We start from the raw sequence: 20,203 nt of genomic DNA, 5'->3' as shown, positions 1-20,203 counted from the left end.
AGCTTTTCTTGCCCTCCTCTCCCCTCCTTCTCAGGCCCTGTCTTAAAAACCTCAGGAAGCCAATAAGAAAATAGCACTCTGGAATGAAATAACACTGATAACCACGGTGTGATTTGTCTGCAGCCTTCAAGTGAGTTCTGGGAATTTAAGATCTTGTAACTTTTCTGAACAAATGACATCTAACATCTGACATACCTGACCACTATTTCTGACTCTCTCCCACACAGTCCTCACCAAAAATACTTTTGGCTAGAATATACCATTCCAATTTGCATTAGAAGTTTGTGTTGAATGAGTTTCACCTCTTAACATTGACTCCACTGAGGTACTATGGAACCAGTTCTCCCCCTCCTGTAAGCTCCACCCCAACCCTTGGCTCTGTTAAGAGCAAATAGAGATACCCATAGATACCCATCCAGAAACAAAAGTTAAAAATGCTCTTCCTTCACACAAACTGTTTCACTATTAGCACTTATGGAAACTAGAGGAAAATAAGCTTGAAAGTACAAAGAAGGAACAAAATTCACAACAGTCAATCTGCCTGGTCTACTACAGAAACACATGGAGCATCTACATGAGAAAGCCAAGTTCAGGTTTAAGGAAGAGAATTTGCCTTTATCTTAAAACCTGGTATCATGGAGGAAAGAAAGCCAGCATGAATGTGTGTGTCTGCTTCCTTTCAGACTTATTAAATATCCTCAGTTTCCATAAACACAGGGGAGAAATGTTGCTCACTCTTCTAAAACCTACAGAGGCACTGTTGTTTGCATAGCATCTCTTGCAAGGCAAATATTACCACCTAATCCAGGCAGTGCACACTTGTCCTTTACACTTCTAAGTCTTCCTATTGCAGAAATTAAAACAAACTGCAGCTGAACACTATTTACCAGATTGTCAAAGCAGCCATAAAGAGAAATGGACATGGTAGCTACTGTCCCCAGAAAATACACAATATTAATATTATTTTTTAGTTACTGTCACCTGCGCATACAATACTTGTAAACAAGATGGCACAAATTGTTATTAACTCCTTGGTATTCACCCCTTCTGACATAAAAAGGAGGATATAAATAATTATCATAGTTTTGTACCTAATCTGACATCCAAAAATGTGCACAGTTTGTAAATCAGATAATAACTCTTAATGAAAATTCAACAAATTTCATTCTTTCTACTGCATATGTCAACACCAGCCTGCATATAGGATTTAAGTAACTCCTCTCCCACCTTATGTGACATAATTCAGCTTCTGCCTCAGTATGGTAAAATCTATATTGGACTATTGGCTGTATTCTGCCATTTCTCCCAGACTAAATACAATGAAAGTTTAAGGCCAATAGACAGATGTGGAACTAAAGAAATATTTCATTTGGAATGTTTGAACAAAATCCTTCACTGTAAAACAGTTTGCTGAAAGAGCAAAATTCCCTAAGTTATCTATATCTTTTAAAAAAAGGTCATTCTACTCTGAAAAAAAACCTAATTTGTCAGCTGTTTGTTGAAAGGGAATCATTCCAACCTTGCACCTTGTTAAGAGTGATCAACAAGCACAAAGATTTGCTCCTGCACACCACCTCTGTAGAATGCCCAGATTTTGGTCTAACCCAATAAATGCTTAAAACAGAGTACTGGTATGATTACTATATCAAGACCTTAAAATTCTACATACAGCAAACACCTCTGCAATCTAATAGCACATTCACACAATAGACTGGACTATGACTGCAACATAACCAAGACTTGATGAAGAAGTACATTGGGTACTGACTGTAGTGTACCTGTGGCAGCCCAGATTACAAAAGGCAAATTGGGAATTGGGCTGTGATTAGTCAGCACTGTGTTCCACATAAAAAAAAAAAAAATAAAAAAAAAAAAAAAAATCCAGCTTTGCCAGTTATCTAGGCAAAGCAGTTCAAAGCTAACAGGCACATTTACATTAGACAAAAGCCAAAATTTGATGGTTTTGAGGCAGAGGGATAAAAAAACTCCACAACAGTCAGCCATTTCTGGGTTCTGGACATGAAAAGAAATCTGTTCATTTTTTGGTTTGTTTTGTGGGGAAAGGGTTGAGTTTCATACATTACAAATTTCATATACAAGCAAATGAAATAAACCAATGGCTTTTTCACTGCCATTTGAGATGAAGCTTTTCAGCATTCAGCACTAAATGGAACTTAGCTCTGAATCTAAATACACAATTGACTTTAAGTAATCCTTCTTCCTCCATCAAAAGCAGAAAAAGATACAGAGATATTCAGCAATGTGCTTACCTAGAGCCCAGCAAAGCTGAGTAAGTTATCCATAACTTTGCAACATTATTCTTACCGCCATCTTGGGTTGTAGCAACAGCAATTTACTGTAGTCACAAAACATCTGGAACTCCTAATGTGCTACTCAAGAGCCACATGCTGCACCCTTTGGTGAAGCATTATTAAGCTTAGAACCATTTTTAATTATCCAGCTCAGATTTTGTGACTCAAACACTACTTTCATTCAATAGTCTAAAATGGCAACTGGGACACCGTGAATGCTAATTTAAGGAAATACTTCCTTAACAGAGGGAAAAAATATCTTTCCAGAACATCTGACTAAAATCTTCCAGGTCATCCTTTTGCTATACATACTCTCATATGAAATTCAACCATGCTGTTTGGTTTAGTGCAGAAGCAAAACCATTTACTGTGAGCTGGATAGTTTTGCATAGCAGCTCTGGTACATATGAACAAGCAATTCCCTTTTGAGTAAGAATGTGAAAACTCTGCTGCAAGATGCACTTCAAATGCTACTTGCTGTCTCACAGGGATATGAAACTTCAGCTAGCCCCATGGGCTACATCACGGAGAAGTCATCTGGTATGTTCCTATTACATTTTCTCCTTCAAGAAGCTTCAAACTGCACAGATAAGTGGGGACATTCAGTCTAAGTTGATAAGTTAAATTTAATCTAAAACAACCCCCTCAAATCAGTAATGAAGATTTATGAAGCTTCAATGTTTTGATCTAGTTACTAACGACAGTATTTGCTAATTTAGACAGAATCACAAGATATCAAGGGACTGAGAGAGCTTTCTATTCTTCACATCTGCCTGGACTTTCAGAGCCCTGATCCTGTATTCTCATTTACTAATTCACTAATTGTCATTTACTAAGTACTAACTGCTGCTTAAACACGTCAGAAGGCTTTAGAATGTGCTTGAAAGAGTCCCACCAGAAATATCCTTGTTTAGTGCATCACATTATAAATCTACTAAGCACCTCTGACTTAAACTAAGTCTGGTAAGTTTTACTAAGCTGTTTCAAAAGAATCCTCAAGGTTCTTATCTACTGCCCACCAAAAAAAAATTTCTTCAGATGCAAAATGCTCCATGTAGACACTGAACCAAATCAAAGCTATGTATGTCTTTATATGTCTGTCTCATCTGGAACAAGATTAATATGCTCACCTGCCCTTGTTGTTTGAGAAAATAATCAACTGAAGCAACTTAGAACTGTTCTAAGTATTCAACTTCTTATTTCTTATGTAACGCACATTTTGAATCTGTAAAAGTTTGCTATTTTAATTTAAAAACAATTTCTTGACTAAGTGGGTAGGTTCAAAAGCCAGTCAAAACGCTTTCTTCCATTTAAATACATGTCAGAACTTGAAGAGACAACCATTTGCAGGTCTGGTTTTTACACACACACACACATACATAAACATTATCACAGGGAAACTTTTGGTTTAACTTTTAGATAAAGGCTGAATATGATACCAAATAATTTACTGAGTTGATTTAATTATGTGCTTTAGTATATACCCTCTTATAAACCATGGGGGTTAGCTTTTGCTCAGTAGCTGCTTTTTAAACATGCAGAATGCTGACTGCTTAGTTAAAACCTCTAACTCAGGGGACAAAGAGTCTAAGCATCACAGATGAGTGATAGAATGTGAGAAGCACCTTATTTACTTTCAAACACTTACATAATTCTGCATTTCTCATGTTACAAGAGTTCCAATAATTTTACAGTAAAAACTAAAGGGACAAACATCTTGGACAATGCCAGATTACACCCTTATCCAAAATTTTAAAGACATTCAAGGCCCTTTTAATCAAACTTCTTGCTTAAGTTTCCTAGCTTTGTAGCACATTCAGGTCATATTCCACACTTTCTGTTGGTTTTGGATTTTTTTCTCTTTCATAGTGGTGTTAGGAATGCCTTGACCTAACCAGTCTTTCAGAAAAGTATCAACACCTAGTCTTAATGTCACATGCTATGAAGGATCTTCTCCAGGTATATGCCTCCTAAAGAAAGGCTTTTCTGCCTGTGAAACTATAAAAAATGTTTTCAAGCTAAGATCTGAAGGGTTTCTAAAATCACTTTTATAAATCCTCATAACAACCAAATACTAAGCTGATGACGGCATCCAAACCAGAACATATCTGGTTAACTGCCAGTGGCATGGTAATGTCATTTAGAATAAAAAAGTCATCACATGAGAATAAAAGACAGAATAGCAGCAGCAATAACCAAAAAACTGCTTAAACCATAATATAACCATATAATCTCACTCTCAAGATCCCAAAAACTGCTGCTCTGATCTTGTTTAGCTTTATTTGACAATCAATCAAGTCAGTCATGTTTTCTCAAAAAAACTATGAACTCAAAACATCACACATAAGCCTCTTAAAAGAAAACCACACCACTGCTCTCCACAAACCAAAGTTTCTCACCACTAGGATCTGGCCTTCAGAAGAAGCCCATCAGTCTCTTCTCCCCTCAGGGCAAGGAAGAGTGGAAGCCTACTGTAAGACAAGCCCTGGGTTTGACCTTAGCAGCTGTGAGGGCACAAGTGTGCTCTCACCCAGCTTTACGTAACACTGCCCCACTCTGCTCTCAAGTTCCTTCAGGCAAATACTGCAGGGATCTATAAATAGATCTTCCTTGTGTAAGGCTCACATTACACGGGGAGCTTTTTACAGCTCCCTCTCCTTTTATTAAATATAGGCCAAAACCCATGCTCTCAAAACTATACCTCTCTCTCAGTGAACAAACAAAACTGCAAAAATGGAAATGTTTCATACCCTTTCCTGCAACACCTCGTGCTCCTGGCTGGGAGATCTTCAGCTGTGTACCTGCCTTGGAAAGGGAAAGCTGCTTAACCACAACTAGTGCAGAATGTATGAGAATGGCATGTGCAGGGAAACAAGGAATTAATGAAGCTCAGAGGTATGGCAATGCAAAGTATAGGCACCCCAAGCATGTATTTTCTTTTCATACCCATGTGTGTGCAAGGTGCTCACTGAGGTAGATCACTACAAGATGGGTCCAAAAGGCATGGACCAATACCTGATGAAGAATAAGACCTCATGGCTTTAAAAAAACAAAACAAAACAAAAAACAAACAAACAAACAAAAAAAACCCTACTTGATCACTTTGGATGAGGCTGCTGTTTCATTTAGTATGGACTCCAGCCTCAAAAAGAGTGAACACACAAACTAGAATACGAGAGCATCACTTTTGGTACATAAACACCATCTCTGCCAGCATATCTCCTTGTACCACTAAAAAAGGGCAGATATCAAATATTTGTCAGAGTTCAGGTATGTGGAAAATGACTACATAAACAGCAAAGCAGGTCCGCAAATAATATGGGTGGGAACAGTGATAACAGAAAAATAAGAAGTTCTCTTTATTTATGCACCACAAGAGAATGGAACTCCCCACTTCTTTACATATCCACAAACTTCAAAGGCGTTCAAATGAGAATTTTGGGTACAGCTTTTCTGCTAGCTGGGGAGAGTTGTTTATTACCACAAACTCTCTGAACTGCAGCAGCTGAGGTAACACCACTGTCCCTGCTCTTGAGTGCTGAGCTCACTTCCCATCCACAGGAAGGAGCAGTGGGAGCACTTGCCCGGAAGCATAGCAGAGAGTCACAAATGCAGTACACACACATGAACTAGCTACTTGTACAGGGAAAACAAAACAAAACCCCCCACAAACTCACTGAAAAATGGCTGGGCCTAAGACAGCAGGCAGTAGGTAAAGATATTCAAATTAAAATCTGTTCCCATTCCAAGCTAAATCCCTGATGAGCTAGCCCAGCCATACTCTGCTCCTCAGGGCAACACTAAAGAGCAGGGGAAGACAGCCAAAGGACCATGCTAATATGTTGGTTTCCCACCACCACTACACTGCTGTTTAATCAAAAATACAATACAACTAATTGGCAGCAAGTCAGGGCCAAGAGTTTTAGTCAAGTAACTCTAAACAAAGAGCAGACTGGTTCAAACCAAATATTTATCATGGTTTAAAACCTGTGGGAGAGGGGGGAATCTTAATCTTGTTTTGCATTACTATTGTTCTCTTGTTACAGGAGGAATTTCTCATTTCTCACCCTCCACAATGACTTCTAAGAGTCTACATGGAGTTTGTACACTTTAAATTTTAAAAAGTACTGATTTACAGGATTGGAAAAAAGTGTCATTATTTCAAATTTCAATAGCTGACCTTCTGAAAATATTTGCACAAAATCTCATATAACACAAGACTGCTGCTTTTCTTTACTGTTTCTTCTTGCGCACAGTCAGTGAGAGCAGGGACAAGAGGAAGAAAATTCTTTGCACACTGCCCTAAAAAAAAAAAATACCCCAACAAAACAAGCACAAAACTCAAAAAAAATCAAAACCCACACACCATAACTCCTGTGTCCTTATCCATTTACTTTCAGACTGAGTTTATTGCATTTGACTAAGATGAATAATTATATAAAAAGATGATCAAAAACTAAGACCAAGAAATAAATCAAAACCCCACCTGTTCAGTAAAAACATCTTTTTTTTTTTTTTTTTTTTCCTTTTCAGAAATTAAGGAACTTAAATATCCTGTTGCTGCTAGAAGTAATTTTAGAGATAACTACTAGGATCTTTACCTCCAAGGACAGTCAGACCACAAAGTCCTGCTCCGAGTAAGATGCTAAGTCAATCTGTTTTGGCTCACTAGCATCACTGGCCCTCACTCCCTGGCAGTGAACCTCCCCACATGCTCAAGCAACTGGCACAATCTAGTGAGAGCCTCCACCATTCTTCAAGGTTGCCTTGCAATCCTAAACATGCACAGAGTTTCTCAGAGACTATCCCACAATTTCTTAACTGGCTGTTATTATCCCTGGGCCTCATATCCATTTTCTTTTGCCATCTCTGATTAGGTGTGTATGAGAGTGATGCTTTCAACCATACATTGTTATGTTTGAGAGGACACGAGTGAACTAAATGCAGCTCTGTCATGAGCTCCATAATTATAGCCCCTCTCTAAAGCTCTGGGCTGGGGGGAATGCAGATCACAGCTCTTTTCAGCCCAGAGAAAGCCACATCTCCAACACTTGTTGATATCGGAAACTTACAAGCCACTTTAGGTACCAGTGCTGGGCAATGACACAAGACCACAAGTTCCTGAACAACCAACAATCCAGGGCCTTATACCAAAGCCTTGATCACATGGCCTTCCCAGCAACTGAGACATGTGCCCCTGACTAATGAGGGCGCATCTCAACACACACCATTCCATGCAGGACTGCTTCCCTCCAGCTCCCCTAGGGGTTAATGGCTACAGCAAAAAAAAAGCCATTTCACAGCTCTTCTCAAAGGGCTACATTGTAGTTTAAAAACTGGTACAATTATTCTGTCAAGTAATTTTTCTGCTTCTGATTCTTGTGTGTAAACATCAAGAACAAAATAAGAAAATAAAAATTTGTTGTTTAAAGGTTGCTCTGCATAATCAGTATATTACCATATACATGTGTCTGTGTTCTTGGGAACCTAGAAATGTTTATCTTAACAACAGGCTGTGGAATTTTAGGAAACTGAGCCAATTATCCGTGGCTTAGTGCCATTAAAGTCAAAGTCACACAAGCAAAGATTTTAAAACAGAGTGGTTTAGAATTCAAGGGCATTAACATGAAGATGGCAAGAGCAAAGTTGTAATACAGTCTTTACATATACACACAAAACCACCAACCTCAAACAAAAGAGAAAAAAAAGTCTCCTTATAGGGGAGAACTACACAAGAGCTTAAGCTAGGGCGTATAAATACAATTAAATACAAGCTCAGTTTTTGCTTCATTTGCAGTCTATATTACTTAGATACAGACTGAAGCTGAAATCCTGCATTGTGGCTTTCCCCAAAGAACCACAAAACCAGAAATTTGGGTTCACTCAGTGCAGATGGATCGAATGGTTCCAGACCATTTGGAAACTGACTTTGGAAAATAGTTGTGATAACCATTAGACAAGGCACTTTCTGAAGCTGTCCTTAGATAAATTCCTGCGTGCATGTACATGTTCTCCAAAATACACAACAGACAGTCCTGGACACTGAACCTCGCTTAGCAGATTCATGGCACAGGCAGAAGAAAGCACTGGACCAAACTGCCCCCTGACAGCTCCTGCTCGATTACAAATCTCTGAGACCAAAAACTACTGTAAGTGGACTAGACAAGCTGACCTGCTCTACCATCAGCCAATTCAGTTCCCCACTTATCAGCATGCCTTGTGACTTATTTGTATCTTAGCACCCAGTCAGAAAGCACTCAGAGTCTACCAATAGCTTCAGGCAAGCAACCCAGCCAGCTTTCCATGGGGAACACAGCTCTTACACAAAACTTTTTCCTATATGTTAAGGATTTCATTCCTTGTGTGCAAGACTGAAATTTCTCTGAAAGTAGAACTATTCACTACAGCATCAAAAACAACCTTTTCTTGGGCAATAAAAGAAATTGAACCAATTCAGTAAAATATTACAGAGACATACTAAATGTAAAAGTGCAGAGAACACCATGTAGGTTTACAAGGTTGGAAAGCTCAACATTTGAAGCACTTATTTATTCAGTTGAAAAATATTTTAAAAATCACTAATGTTGCCCATCTGCAGTTTAAGAGAAAGCCTCTCTCAAAACAAGTATTATGATGCCTAGAAATGTCTTCTTTCAAAATGTTTTTTCATGACCTAACTTGAAAAAGAAACATGCAGAGCAATGGCTCTATCAGCCTCAGAACCACAATTAGAATTCATTTCCCTTGACTCATACATATTCTAACACAAGGAAAGTTATCGTTCCCAATACTCAGTTTCTCAAAATAACTGCAATAAGACTAGAACATCATCTGGATTTTAAGCACCCATGGTTATATTTGAAGAGGATGATGCATTTTGAGATCATAGGAAAGTATCACTAAAGCCAGAATAATAGCCTGTCAATCTGAAAGACTCACATGTTTTGTTTGTGCACAAAGAAGTAAACTTCTGTCAAGGGAGCTGTGGAAGATTCAGATTTTAAGAGCAACAGGTAAAATGGAGAGCAAGGCCTACAAGTACAATCCTTAATATAAACACATGATTTCCTGAAAGGAACAGATCTCTCTACCTACTCTTAATTTCCCTGTGTAGGTTGCTCATTTGATATATAAACTCTTATTTGAGCTAAAAAAGTTGAAAAGAAGCAAATATTTGACAACTGAAGACAGTAACATTAAGAAGTGCTTGGAGACAGCACACCCTCAATTTCATTATTTAAGCCTTCATTAATTTTCAGTTCTCTGTCCAGTATGTTCTTACAGCAGACCTCAAAGCTTTATCATATCTCATTTACTGTCAAGAGAGAATATGAAGCTGTCTTTGCTATTGAAGAAGGTCTGGAGAGCAATTCCTTGCAACTAAATGCGGCAGAAGGAAAAAATTAACTTGTGTAGAAAGGACTCATATGATTAAAAGAGAGAAATTTTAGAAATATACTTTTATATTCTGTGTAGGCACTGACTTCCCTGAAATGAAAATTCAATCTACTTAACTTGTTTTACAGTTCATGAAGAAATGCTTTTGCTTTAAATTTAGTCATGCTTTAAGCATAAGCAAGGTGAAATGTTATAGTGCATATGCCTGGGGGTTTGGGCTTGAACATATTTTTCAGTAAGAAATGCTGAAATAACACTAAAAAGTATACCAAATAATGGCAAAGATCTCTGAGCTATCACTTGCCCCATGCAATAGGTTTCAGCCTTGTTTAACAAATCCTTGGTAATCCCTTTGGTCAGAAGAACATAGCAGTCAGTCCAGACAGTTCATGCAGCAGTTCAAGCATAACACAACACTGTATTCCAAAGTGAAAATTTTAGTATTTCCTATATCAGGATACATGGAATTAAATATTGTAGCTATTCCTAGTGCATAGTAGAGATGTGGCTACACTAGACCACCCTTACATCCCTTGCTGTTCTGGATCCAGATGCAGTTTTCAGATATGCACTGTTTATTCACCTGTACCAAATGCAGGATTCAGCAACACCCTCAATTTCCACCAAGAAACATTTTCTGTTCTTCAGTGAAACATTCTGCCATCACTTTGAAACATTCTCTTTACAATATTATATTTCTCTTTTATGCACTTTAATGTGTCTATAAGGTCCTATGACTCAGTTTTCACACACCTGTCCCTCACCATGGAAACAGAAAAGGAAGAAGAAACAGAACATATAGACCTCATTTACATTATTGAATAAAAACACCCGATTTGTATTCATCATTAGGTTGGAATCTCCATGGCCAAAACAGGAAGCACAGATAAGTTTCCCGTGACTAAAGTCTAGCAGTAATTCCCCTGTAAATTTCCATCATCACCAAGACCAGCAACTGACAGGTCAAGGCCAAAATAAGCCACTGTCCTGCAATTTAGAAAGGCAGCCAGCTTTCAAGGAGCAGTCAGTCTAGCACAGCCCCTCTGGGATGAATGTGTTGGCAGAGACAAGTTGCACCAGAACCTTCCTTGACCTCTTTCTTTTTAACAGATTTCCAAGGTAGGTTTGCAGTTCCACCACTTGTGCCATTTCTTCAAAGCTGCTGCTCCGTGCAGACTCCACAGGCACTGACACTCAGAGCAGCTGCCTGCACCACCCCAGCCCGAAGTGTCTCTGTGCAACCTGAGAAAGGCACGCTGCCACCTTCTCAGCAGGGCGAGATGCTGCTGAAATGCTCTTCCCCAGCCTCGCTCTGGACACTGACTGCAGGAGAAACATGAAAGTTTATTAATAAGCAGGAGGAAAAGGTCAGCAGCTTGACTTGGATCCACAACTTTCTAGGCTAAGATCACTTGCACAGTATGCCAGATGGGTCAGAGAAGAGACCGGTTCTGCCAGAACAGACCGTGAAACTCCAAGCAAACACCACATAAACCCATATGGTCTCCCACAGAATCCTACTGCTAAATTAGTGTTCATAGTCATGTTGATACGGAATAGAAGGTTATTTTACAGCTCCTATTGATTTCTTTATAATTCATGCTAAATCTACAGTGAGGTAGGAAAGAACAGTGTGAAACAAGTCAAGACAGACAAAAGATCACTTAAGAACTGGCAGTACACTTTGGGTTTTTTGGTGGGTTTTGGTTTTTTTTTCCAAGTTCTCAAATAACTTTTGCATAATAGTGCCATTTCTTAGATTTCCATCCTTCCTCAATCTTTATGTTGTGTTCAGACCTGAATGCATTGAAGAACAAAACTGTTCATTTTAAAAGGGCCTTATATGGATATCAATTTATAATGCAATTACAAAACCACACAAACCTCAAACAGACAGCTAGAACAAAGACTACTATTTTCTTGCTGCTACAGTGCATTAGTGACTTACTGAAGGGTGTTTAAGTGCATGTTTTTGAATTATGACAGATTTTTTCCTCTTTCTCCTTGTACAAGTTTATTCTCATTCAATAAGCTTGATTTTGCAGTCATGCATCACAACTATATCACTGAAGAGATATGAATCTATTCTGCTCAATTCTTTGAATTTATACATATATTTACAAGTCAGGTCAAAATAATGTAGAATGTGCATTAGTGCACAGTGGCAGTGTATACTCCTACAGATGAAAACAGAAAGGGAATTTGAGCATGCTCTACCCTTGGTCCAAACATGCGTGCAGGTAATACAGCTGCACAGTGCTGCCAGAACATTCACAGAGCAAAGTCAAAGGCAGCTAGAGAGAACACTGACCACATCATTTTTATGTTATTCAGCACAATCATCAGCCTCAGCAGAGATGCACATGCCAAAAAGTCTTAAAACCCGAATATTTAATGTTTTACCATAGTACAGTTTGTATTCATCACCAATTCCCTTTGCTGCAAGACAAGGGACACCACCACAGACACCAGGTTTTAACTGTGCTCTTCAGACAAATTACAAACAGCTGCAAAAATAAAACTGAACTTCAGCTAAGCAAGTTTGCAAATAATCCAGAGTACATCACATGTTCTACCTGACAGTGGGCAGAAAATATCCAACTCATTAACACTGAAGTGCCTTATGCAAAACTTTGCTACAAACATCCTATACAGACAATATACACTATAGTGCACCACTGGATGAAGCTCCAAAAATTCCACACAACTGCACATATAGCACAAAAGTTGGCCATCACACAATACTGTAAGCAGGACCAATGCCTACCAGTCAAAACAGAGATGACATCCAGCATGAACCCATCCTGACTGGTCTGAGGAAACACAGACAAATATCTGTCTTCAAAGTTATTTTCCAGTAAGAAAGGCAGAAGTTTTTTCATATCAGATAAATGACACTACTCCAGTATAAAGAAATAGTATAATGGAACATATAAAACCTACTCCAAAATAGTAATAAGAAAGAAGGATGCTCTTCAGCATGCCTGCAGACCTTCTCTTGCATGGAGTGTTACTTTATGAACACTGTCAGCAGCAATTTCCACAGCCTACCTTATTTCATCTTTAGTGTCCTACAGCAGTGAAATACACATCACTGAAATGTGCCTGCTATGTGGCAGCATTCCCAGGTATGCCATTTAGAGAAGTCCCAAAGCACTCAGAATCCCATGTTAAATTCTCCACCCACAGATTGTCTTTGCAAAGATAAACATGAAAGAAAAATGCATTCACTCAGCCATGCACATGGAGACTGAAAGACTGGGGGTGACCTTTGATTATGGCACTAAAACAAAACACACATTAAAAGTAAGAAACTGGTGGAAGAGAGGAAAAGCACAGCAATTTACTAAGGTGAGTCCCACTAGCTATTCTGCCATCTGGAGAAAACAACACCTTTCAATGAATAAGCATGTAAACTGGTGGACCCTCTTGTGCTTTCTGCTATTTTTCTACCTCAGCAATCTTTTCACATAATAGTGCTATGAATAAAATAGGTCAAATTGAGCCTCTCAGGAGTTTTACTAAATTTTTAACATGAAAAAGCTGCTTGTAGTTGAGTATTATGGTCAGTTAAAGGTTCCACAATTTAAAACAATTTGCTTTTTCAGTGGCACTGTTGTCTGCATTAACTTTACTAACTACACAGTCAGGAAAAGTCTGTTATATTAGCAAATGCAGTGAACAGATTAATATAACTCTGACTTCATATAACCTGTCTTGGGTCAGAGCCTTTCCACTATGGCAGAGAGAAGAGCAGCACCTCTCAGATTCACTCTAGTTAGAAGGTGTCTGTTGAGATCTGGGCAGCCCTTGAAAATAATCACAGTGGAAATTGAAGTTTCCACTCCTGCAATTCTACCAATTTTGCCTCAGTAACATAGAGATTATTCCCAGCCAAACACAAACCTGGGAAATGTGCCTTTACTTTGCAAGTTACCAGGAAAGAATAATGCAGTCAAAACCAGAAAAAGATGGCTGGGAATGAAAGGTAACATTTTCCCCTCTCCCATTCCAATCCATTGGCAAGCAGCTCCCTTTCCCAGATCTCTTCCAGGGCTCTGTCCCTCAGTGACTTTAAGAGTCTCACCAGACTGCTAAAAATAGCTTCTCAACTACAAGACATGCACATTATCGGTGGAAAACATGTCTGCAAACTTAGTAACAGCTCCACAGCTCAGTCTGATTACAAGAGAGACTGAAAAGGCAGACTAAAGAATGGTTGCTGAGGTAGGGAAGCCTTTCCTGCATGCCCATCCGTGATGACCGCCACAGACAGAAGACATTTTTTTTCCCCCAGGTGACAGATATTTTACAGATAATCTCAAAAAGTTGAGGGTTTTGCATTATAAGCAATACTTACTGTAAAATCTAAATGTGTTAGAATCATAGTGATAATTTGAACTTAATGCACCTAAATATATACTGCTTTGCAATTCAGCAGTCTTCCATGATTGTTTCTGTGGAAGTCTTCAGAATGAAGATGTAATAACATATGTAACATTTTGTAAGGAAGTGGAAGGCTCTCCACATTCAAAGTTATTTTTCCTGCTATAAAACAGTAATTAAACAGACAGGGGATTAAAAAACTTGCCCAGGTCACATCTGTATGGATACCTGCATTGTGGGTTTTGCTGCTTCACTGCATGCTTCACTGCATACAGAAAAATGCACATAAAATTCTTTATTACCCAAAGTCCTGAACTACAGAATCAAAGTAGGCCAGTTAGTCTCCAAAAGGTATGCAAAGCATGTTTCCATCAAATCTTGAGAAGGAAGAATAATCTTAATGGCACTTTATGAAATGGAAAGAGTGCTCCAACACCAAAACTACGCTTGTTCATCTTACCATCTCTGTATTTGTGATTTTTTAAATTCAAAAGCAACTTCCCGTCTCTCAGAAAGACACAGAAAAAGCAAGACTTTGAAACTTCATACACAAAACTGACCTCCCTGTGAAGATCACAAACTTCTCCAACTTCTACCACTCAGCGCTACCACAGAAGAATACTGTGACTTATTTAAAAAGGATGAACAACATGGTTCTTGTGTCGTGACAGCAAAAACTCAGCAACCAACTGCTAAAAGACTTGGTCTGACTCTTATTCCTCCCCTTATTCTACATGATTCAAAGAAGTTATCTTTGTTCACTGAGAACTTAAGTCATGGAATATTCACCATCAGTTCAAAAAGTTTTTGAACATGAAGGTGTCCTACTTACTCTGGTTTTGTTAGGATGTTCGGGTATTCCAGCTGTTCACATGGAGGACAACACTCTTGCTTTCATAACATTATTTCCCAAACTAAATTCACTAGTTATGAAATTACAGATCTGTAAGTACAATTACATGCCATAAATGGTGATTGCATTAAGGACTGTAATTTTAGGAAGACTCAGAGTGATATTAACACCACCTACTCCAGATACATTTTTTTCTTGTACAGTTAAAATCCCCAGCTGCTTCCAAATCAACAGTACGATTTTATTCCAAATAAATTTCTGGTAAGAGCTGAAGTGATACTTGAAAACCTTTTTTTTTTTAAAGTAAAGATTTAAGAGTATGGGTGGCTTTTTTTTTCTAAGCCTGTTGGAGATTTTAACAAAGCACAACTTTCCATGGCTACTGTAAACACAGAGGGAATCCACCCTTGCATTTGTTTTTCCCATGACACTTCCATCAGAGGGCAAGTCACATCAGTTACACTGTGACCTTCCTACTGATGCTTTGTTAATGACCAGGCAAGAAACAAGGAATTTTCTGAACAGAGTTAAAAGTCTTTGTACTGTTGATGCAATAGCTATCATTTGAAGCTACAATACTGGGAGACATACAAATAAACTAGTTAGAAGACACAGAGAGAAAAAAAGAAAGGAAAAAGAGTAGAAATCCCAGCAACCTTGCATCTTTCAGAAGTCACTTCTCAGCAAGCAGAAGGACATCCTGACCAGAGTCACTACTTCACTTATTCCTAGTCAAAGTTATCAGGAGGAGCACCAAAATTTTACTGAAGACTCCACTGAAAGCTGAGCAAATGAAAAAAAGTGCCAAAAGGACAATTTTCCTTCATTTTCCCTGGTACAGTCAGGTGTAGTTGTGCAGTAACTGCTGCCATTATACTGCATTTCGTGAGAATAAAGAGTGGGGTTAAGGGAGGGAAGCAGACAAATTATCTGATCAGGAACAAATAAAAATAAGCTCAAGGTCTCTTATATCAATAAATGTCTACATTAGAGTTTCCACATGATATCTGAGCTGTCTATATTAAGCCTCTCAGGCCAGTCTTCCACTAAATTAAGCTCTTGAGTGGCTTAAAGTTCACATGATTTTTAGAGCCTATCTAGGCAGCTATTCTTTCTGCATCTCCTCTATTGGAAGTTTCTTTGTCAGCTACCTTTTTCACCTTCAGTTCCAGTTCTCTGATGAAACATTGTATGTGAGAAGTCACATGACATCAGGAAGCATATTTCATCTCTTCTAGAGAAAAAGGATTTCAGAATGAAGTGGGATCAAAGACAAAAAAATTATCACAGTTGATGAGAAAATAGTTTCAGTACTTAAAAATCTAACAACATGGAACCCAAAAGGTGAAATACGCTTCTATCACTTCTAATTATCAGGTTTTCCTAGTAATTCCTGTAACAGCCTCATGATGACTTGAAGGCAAACTGTACTGCTCCAAAAGGCCATACATCCTCAGTCTTTAACTTCATATTTGAATCATCCCAGTTAGGAAGGCTAGTAAATGTATTATGTATCAGTCCCTATACTTTCAGTTCTGTTTAAACATTTAAGTTATTCTATTTCCCTGCTAGTCTGTACAGACTGCAAGTTTTAGTATAGACCTACTATACTCAATTGACGTAAATTTAATCTCTGTTCAACTTTCCTTCCTAGTACAAAGCAAACCAGGAAGAAACATTTCTTTTGATTGCACTCCATTTCATAGCACATACATTGAACATTACATTTCATACATTTAACAGCAACAGCTGGGAATACATAAAGGCAGGTGTGGGAAGGAGTTTAGGGTTTGAGAAGAAGCAAGTCTGCTGAAAATATTTATTGTTTAACATGTTCCTTTAAAAAGGCTTTCTACAAACTGAAAATTGCTCAACACCCGTGCAAGGCAGCTATTCCTCTGTATTTTAGAGATAAACAAAAAACAGTGGGGACAAATCCTGAGCCACTCTGTGATGAATGCAAGCACCTTACTGGAAGTAGACTTAGCTTAAAAAAAAACAAATGCAGGTAAGTTAAGTAAATAGGGGGAAAAATTCATTGTATTCACTGTACCTGTATGTTTTTATCAGGAAGTGAAGTCTGAATTTACAAGAGGAAAAAAGTGAGCCATACATTAATGAACATGAAGAACCCATCTGATGCATTTCACTCAAGGACATTTCAGATTTTTTTTTTTAGTCTAGTCCCTAAGGACATGGGCTTCTACTAGAATTTAAGTGCAATTCTGCTGCCATATAATCCTACCTGAACCAGTGGGGGCAGAAGGGGAATTTAAAAGAACCAACAATAAGAGTATTTTTTCTCCCTGATATGAACTCCATCTCTGCCCAACTACAATTACATTCCTGTACTTTGCAACATCATGTCAGAATGCTAAAAGCTCTACAAAAACATCTTGTTTCCTTCCCTTTGCTTTCCTACAATAGTCTGAAAACAATTGTAGCACTGAGATTTTCAAGTGTGTTAAAGGTTTTAGGTATTTCAGGTAGTACACATCGAAAGTATTTTTATAAAGCTTTAAAATGCAAAGCTTTTCATTAAGAAATGTCAGCTTCCTTCAAGTCAGTCAATCACAGAGCAAGAAACAGCTATTATGGGCATTGTTCCAAAGCTCCCAAGGAGAGAAAGGCCCTTTAAACTACTTTGGAAGTTGAAATGGGTTTTGTAAGAAAGAACATGTAAAACATGATGTTAAACTTGATTAGAAGCAGTTGCAAGGTTTTTTACAAATCCACCAAGCATACTCGTTCTTTTCATGGAGTTCAGACACAGCCAGTTTGTGCAGTACCAAAAAGAACTAGCAAATTATAAAAAGGTGCTCCTTGTTTGATTATAGCAATGAAGATCAAGTTGGGTGGTGGGGGGATCTAAAGAGCTTTCCAGACATCCAGCCACCAGAATACAAGACTGTAACTCTCTAACAGCAATTGAATATTCCAGAGCCATTGGACTTAAAAAGAAATACTGTTCTTAAAAAAAGTTCTACAAAGAAAACAGTTAATATTGCTCATAATTCAATATGAATTGGTTTACTTTTTTTTCTGTTTTAAAGTTCCAATTTTGAATTTACATATAGATAAGAAAAGCAAACTCAAATCACATCCAGAAAATAAGCTTAATAAAATAACAACAACCAATAGTCCAAGTCCTCACATTTCAAAGGAACCACTCATGCGTAAGCTCCTTATATTGTAAGAATTTTCATTTTAACAGAATGAAGTCCAGGATATCAATTAGACATCACTAATGGCATGCTTCAATAAATGGACTAAGAGCTACCGAATTACCTATTAGCATATACAAACAGGAGTGCCAACAGAAATTGGTGACAAATTAATTGTCCTACAGATATAGGACAATGCAAGTACCTCAAATAACAGCAATTTCTTTGCAACTGAAAACCTGCAAAAGTGTGCGAGTAATTCCTCTGTCACCAATCTGCCTGTTTCCAACATAGCACATATTTAACAATAATACCACAACTTAAGCGACCTGACACCCAGAGCACTTTTATCTGTAACCTTAAAATATTAGCTCAGATTCCTTGTGGTTTATTATCAAAAAAATCTCATGGTGGTAAATAACATGCCAGTTTACTAACATTAGATGTGGAGGCAGGGAGGGAGGCAACGACAATAAAGTTATCCTTGACCCACTGAAGCAGAGTACACTGTCACTAACCTACTTTGGAACACCACAGCACAAGTCTGTGCTCCTGCCCCACCAGTCTAAAGCTGCATCTGAGAACACAAGAGCAGCTCAGCTCAGCAGTATTTGAGAAAGACGCCAGGCAGTGTTATGCAGTGCAATAGCCGAAAAACAGCATCCAACTAAACTGCTGAGTAAGGGAAAATGAAAAGTACTAAAGCAGCATTTGCCATGTTTCTTTATTTTGTCTGAGTTAATTTAAAGCATGGCCAGCAATGCTACTGCATACACACTACAGTCAAAGCTCAGCTCTAAGAGCAACAAACAGTATTGGGGGATTACAGCTGCATAACAGCCCTTGCTGTACCTGGTTTTCAACTCCTTTTGCTCCTGATCATCTGCATAGCATTCTTCCTTTCTTGTGTCTCCTTTTCCCCACCAGAATCTCACCATTTGGCCAGCAGACTTGCTCTAAGTGTTGCTTCTATTTGTGTTTCCTGCACATGAATAGTTCTCGATGCCGTAAGGTCATTTGAATGCAATTCTAACTTTGGCTCATGCACAAGTTTCCTCACCCTCTCTTGGCAGAACAGTAACACAAATTACCAAACTGAATCAAATAGGGTTAGCCTACTCCTCTTTTCAGTCTGCTGCTTTAAAATCTTGATCTTTTAAATGCATATTACAATATCTACATTCATAACCACATCCAAAATTTTTAATTTCAGAACAAAGCTGTATAGACAACCATACACAAAAATCCTCTGGACAGAACAGATGGGAGCAAATCTTTTCCTGCTAAACATCAGGAAAACACCGCAGAGTGTTTCCAGAGTCCTCACAAAACTAGTAAAATTTATCTACAGAGCAAAATAAAGCCATACTTTAAAACTGCATATATCTCAAAAGACTAAGGCTTTCTGGTGCATGTGTTGAAACACTCATGAGAGAACAGAGCTACAAGCTCATCTGGCAATCACACATGTACTCCAACAAATTAAACTCCTTTTTCCTGAAATTCCCCTTCAAGGTAAAGCCAGTCACAAACTCTGCCCATCTCAAAAATCATTTTTGGGTAGGGTCTGACCTGTCACCTCAACAGACTTCTAAGAATTTGGAGATATTTTATTATTCCCCAAGAAAACTGTGAGCAATTTGCTTTCTTAACTTCTCCTCCAAAACAAGCCACAACAATTCTTCTCAGCTAGCCTCCTATTCCCTCACATTAAGGACAAGTTTGGTATTGCAGCCATCTCTTCTCCAAGCACCATTTTTTTTTTTTTTTTTTTTGTGGACTGATACAACTGAAAACATAGTGCCAAAACAAGGATGTACAAACATTGTCTTCCGGGGGCAAGCCTGCACCAAGGATAAACTTTTGAATCTTTGTAGATATGAAATTAAACTCCCTTTGTGAAAAAAGTATTCCAAACCAGATGCTCCTTCAGACAGACATAAGAACAAATATCACAAGTTTAAGCATTTCTCATCTGATTTTGCTTATTAGAAGTCATGTCTAACTAAATAGATTTTTTAAAGTTTGGTTGGAATTAATCAAAAGACTCATGCTTACATCAATGGTTCTTACAGTGCTTCCTATTGCAC

General features: G+C 38.2%; 1 protein-coding gene across 2 annotated transcripts in view; it reads right to left on the bottom strand.

Moving 5' to 3' along the window:
• TRAK1 (trafficking kinesin protein 1) overlaps nt 1–19,201 on the bottom strand; it is a 101,718-nt gene extending 82,517 nt beyond the window's left edge. The window contains exon 1 of one of the 2 annotated variants that reach the window (XM_031503900.2): nt 18,966–19,201. In XM_031503900.2, the coding sequence (XP_031359760.2) occupies nt 18,966–19,051 (86 nt within the window). In that variant the 5' untranslated portion in view covers nt 19,052–19,201. The remainder of the gene's footprint in view (nt 1–18,965) is intronic. The other variant, XM_021531283.2, reaches the window with a different exon arrangement.
• Between the last annotated feature and the right edge of the window lie 1,002 nt (nt 19,202–20,203).

Source organism: Lonchura striata, chromosome 1 (assembly GCF_046129695.1).
Source record: "Lonchura striata isolate bLonStr1 chromosome 1, bLonStr1.mat, whole genome shotgun sequence".
In the NCBI taxonomy this organism is placed as follows: domain Eukaryota; kingdom Metazoa; phylum Chordata; class Aves; order Passeriformes; family Estrildidae; genus Lonchura; species Lonchura striata.
Note: the sequence above shows the minus strand (reverse complement) of the source record. Positions and strands in the feature narration are given on the sequence as shown.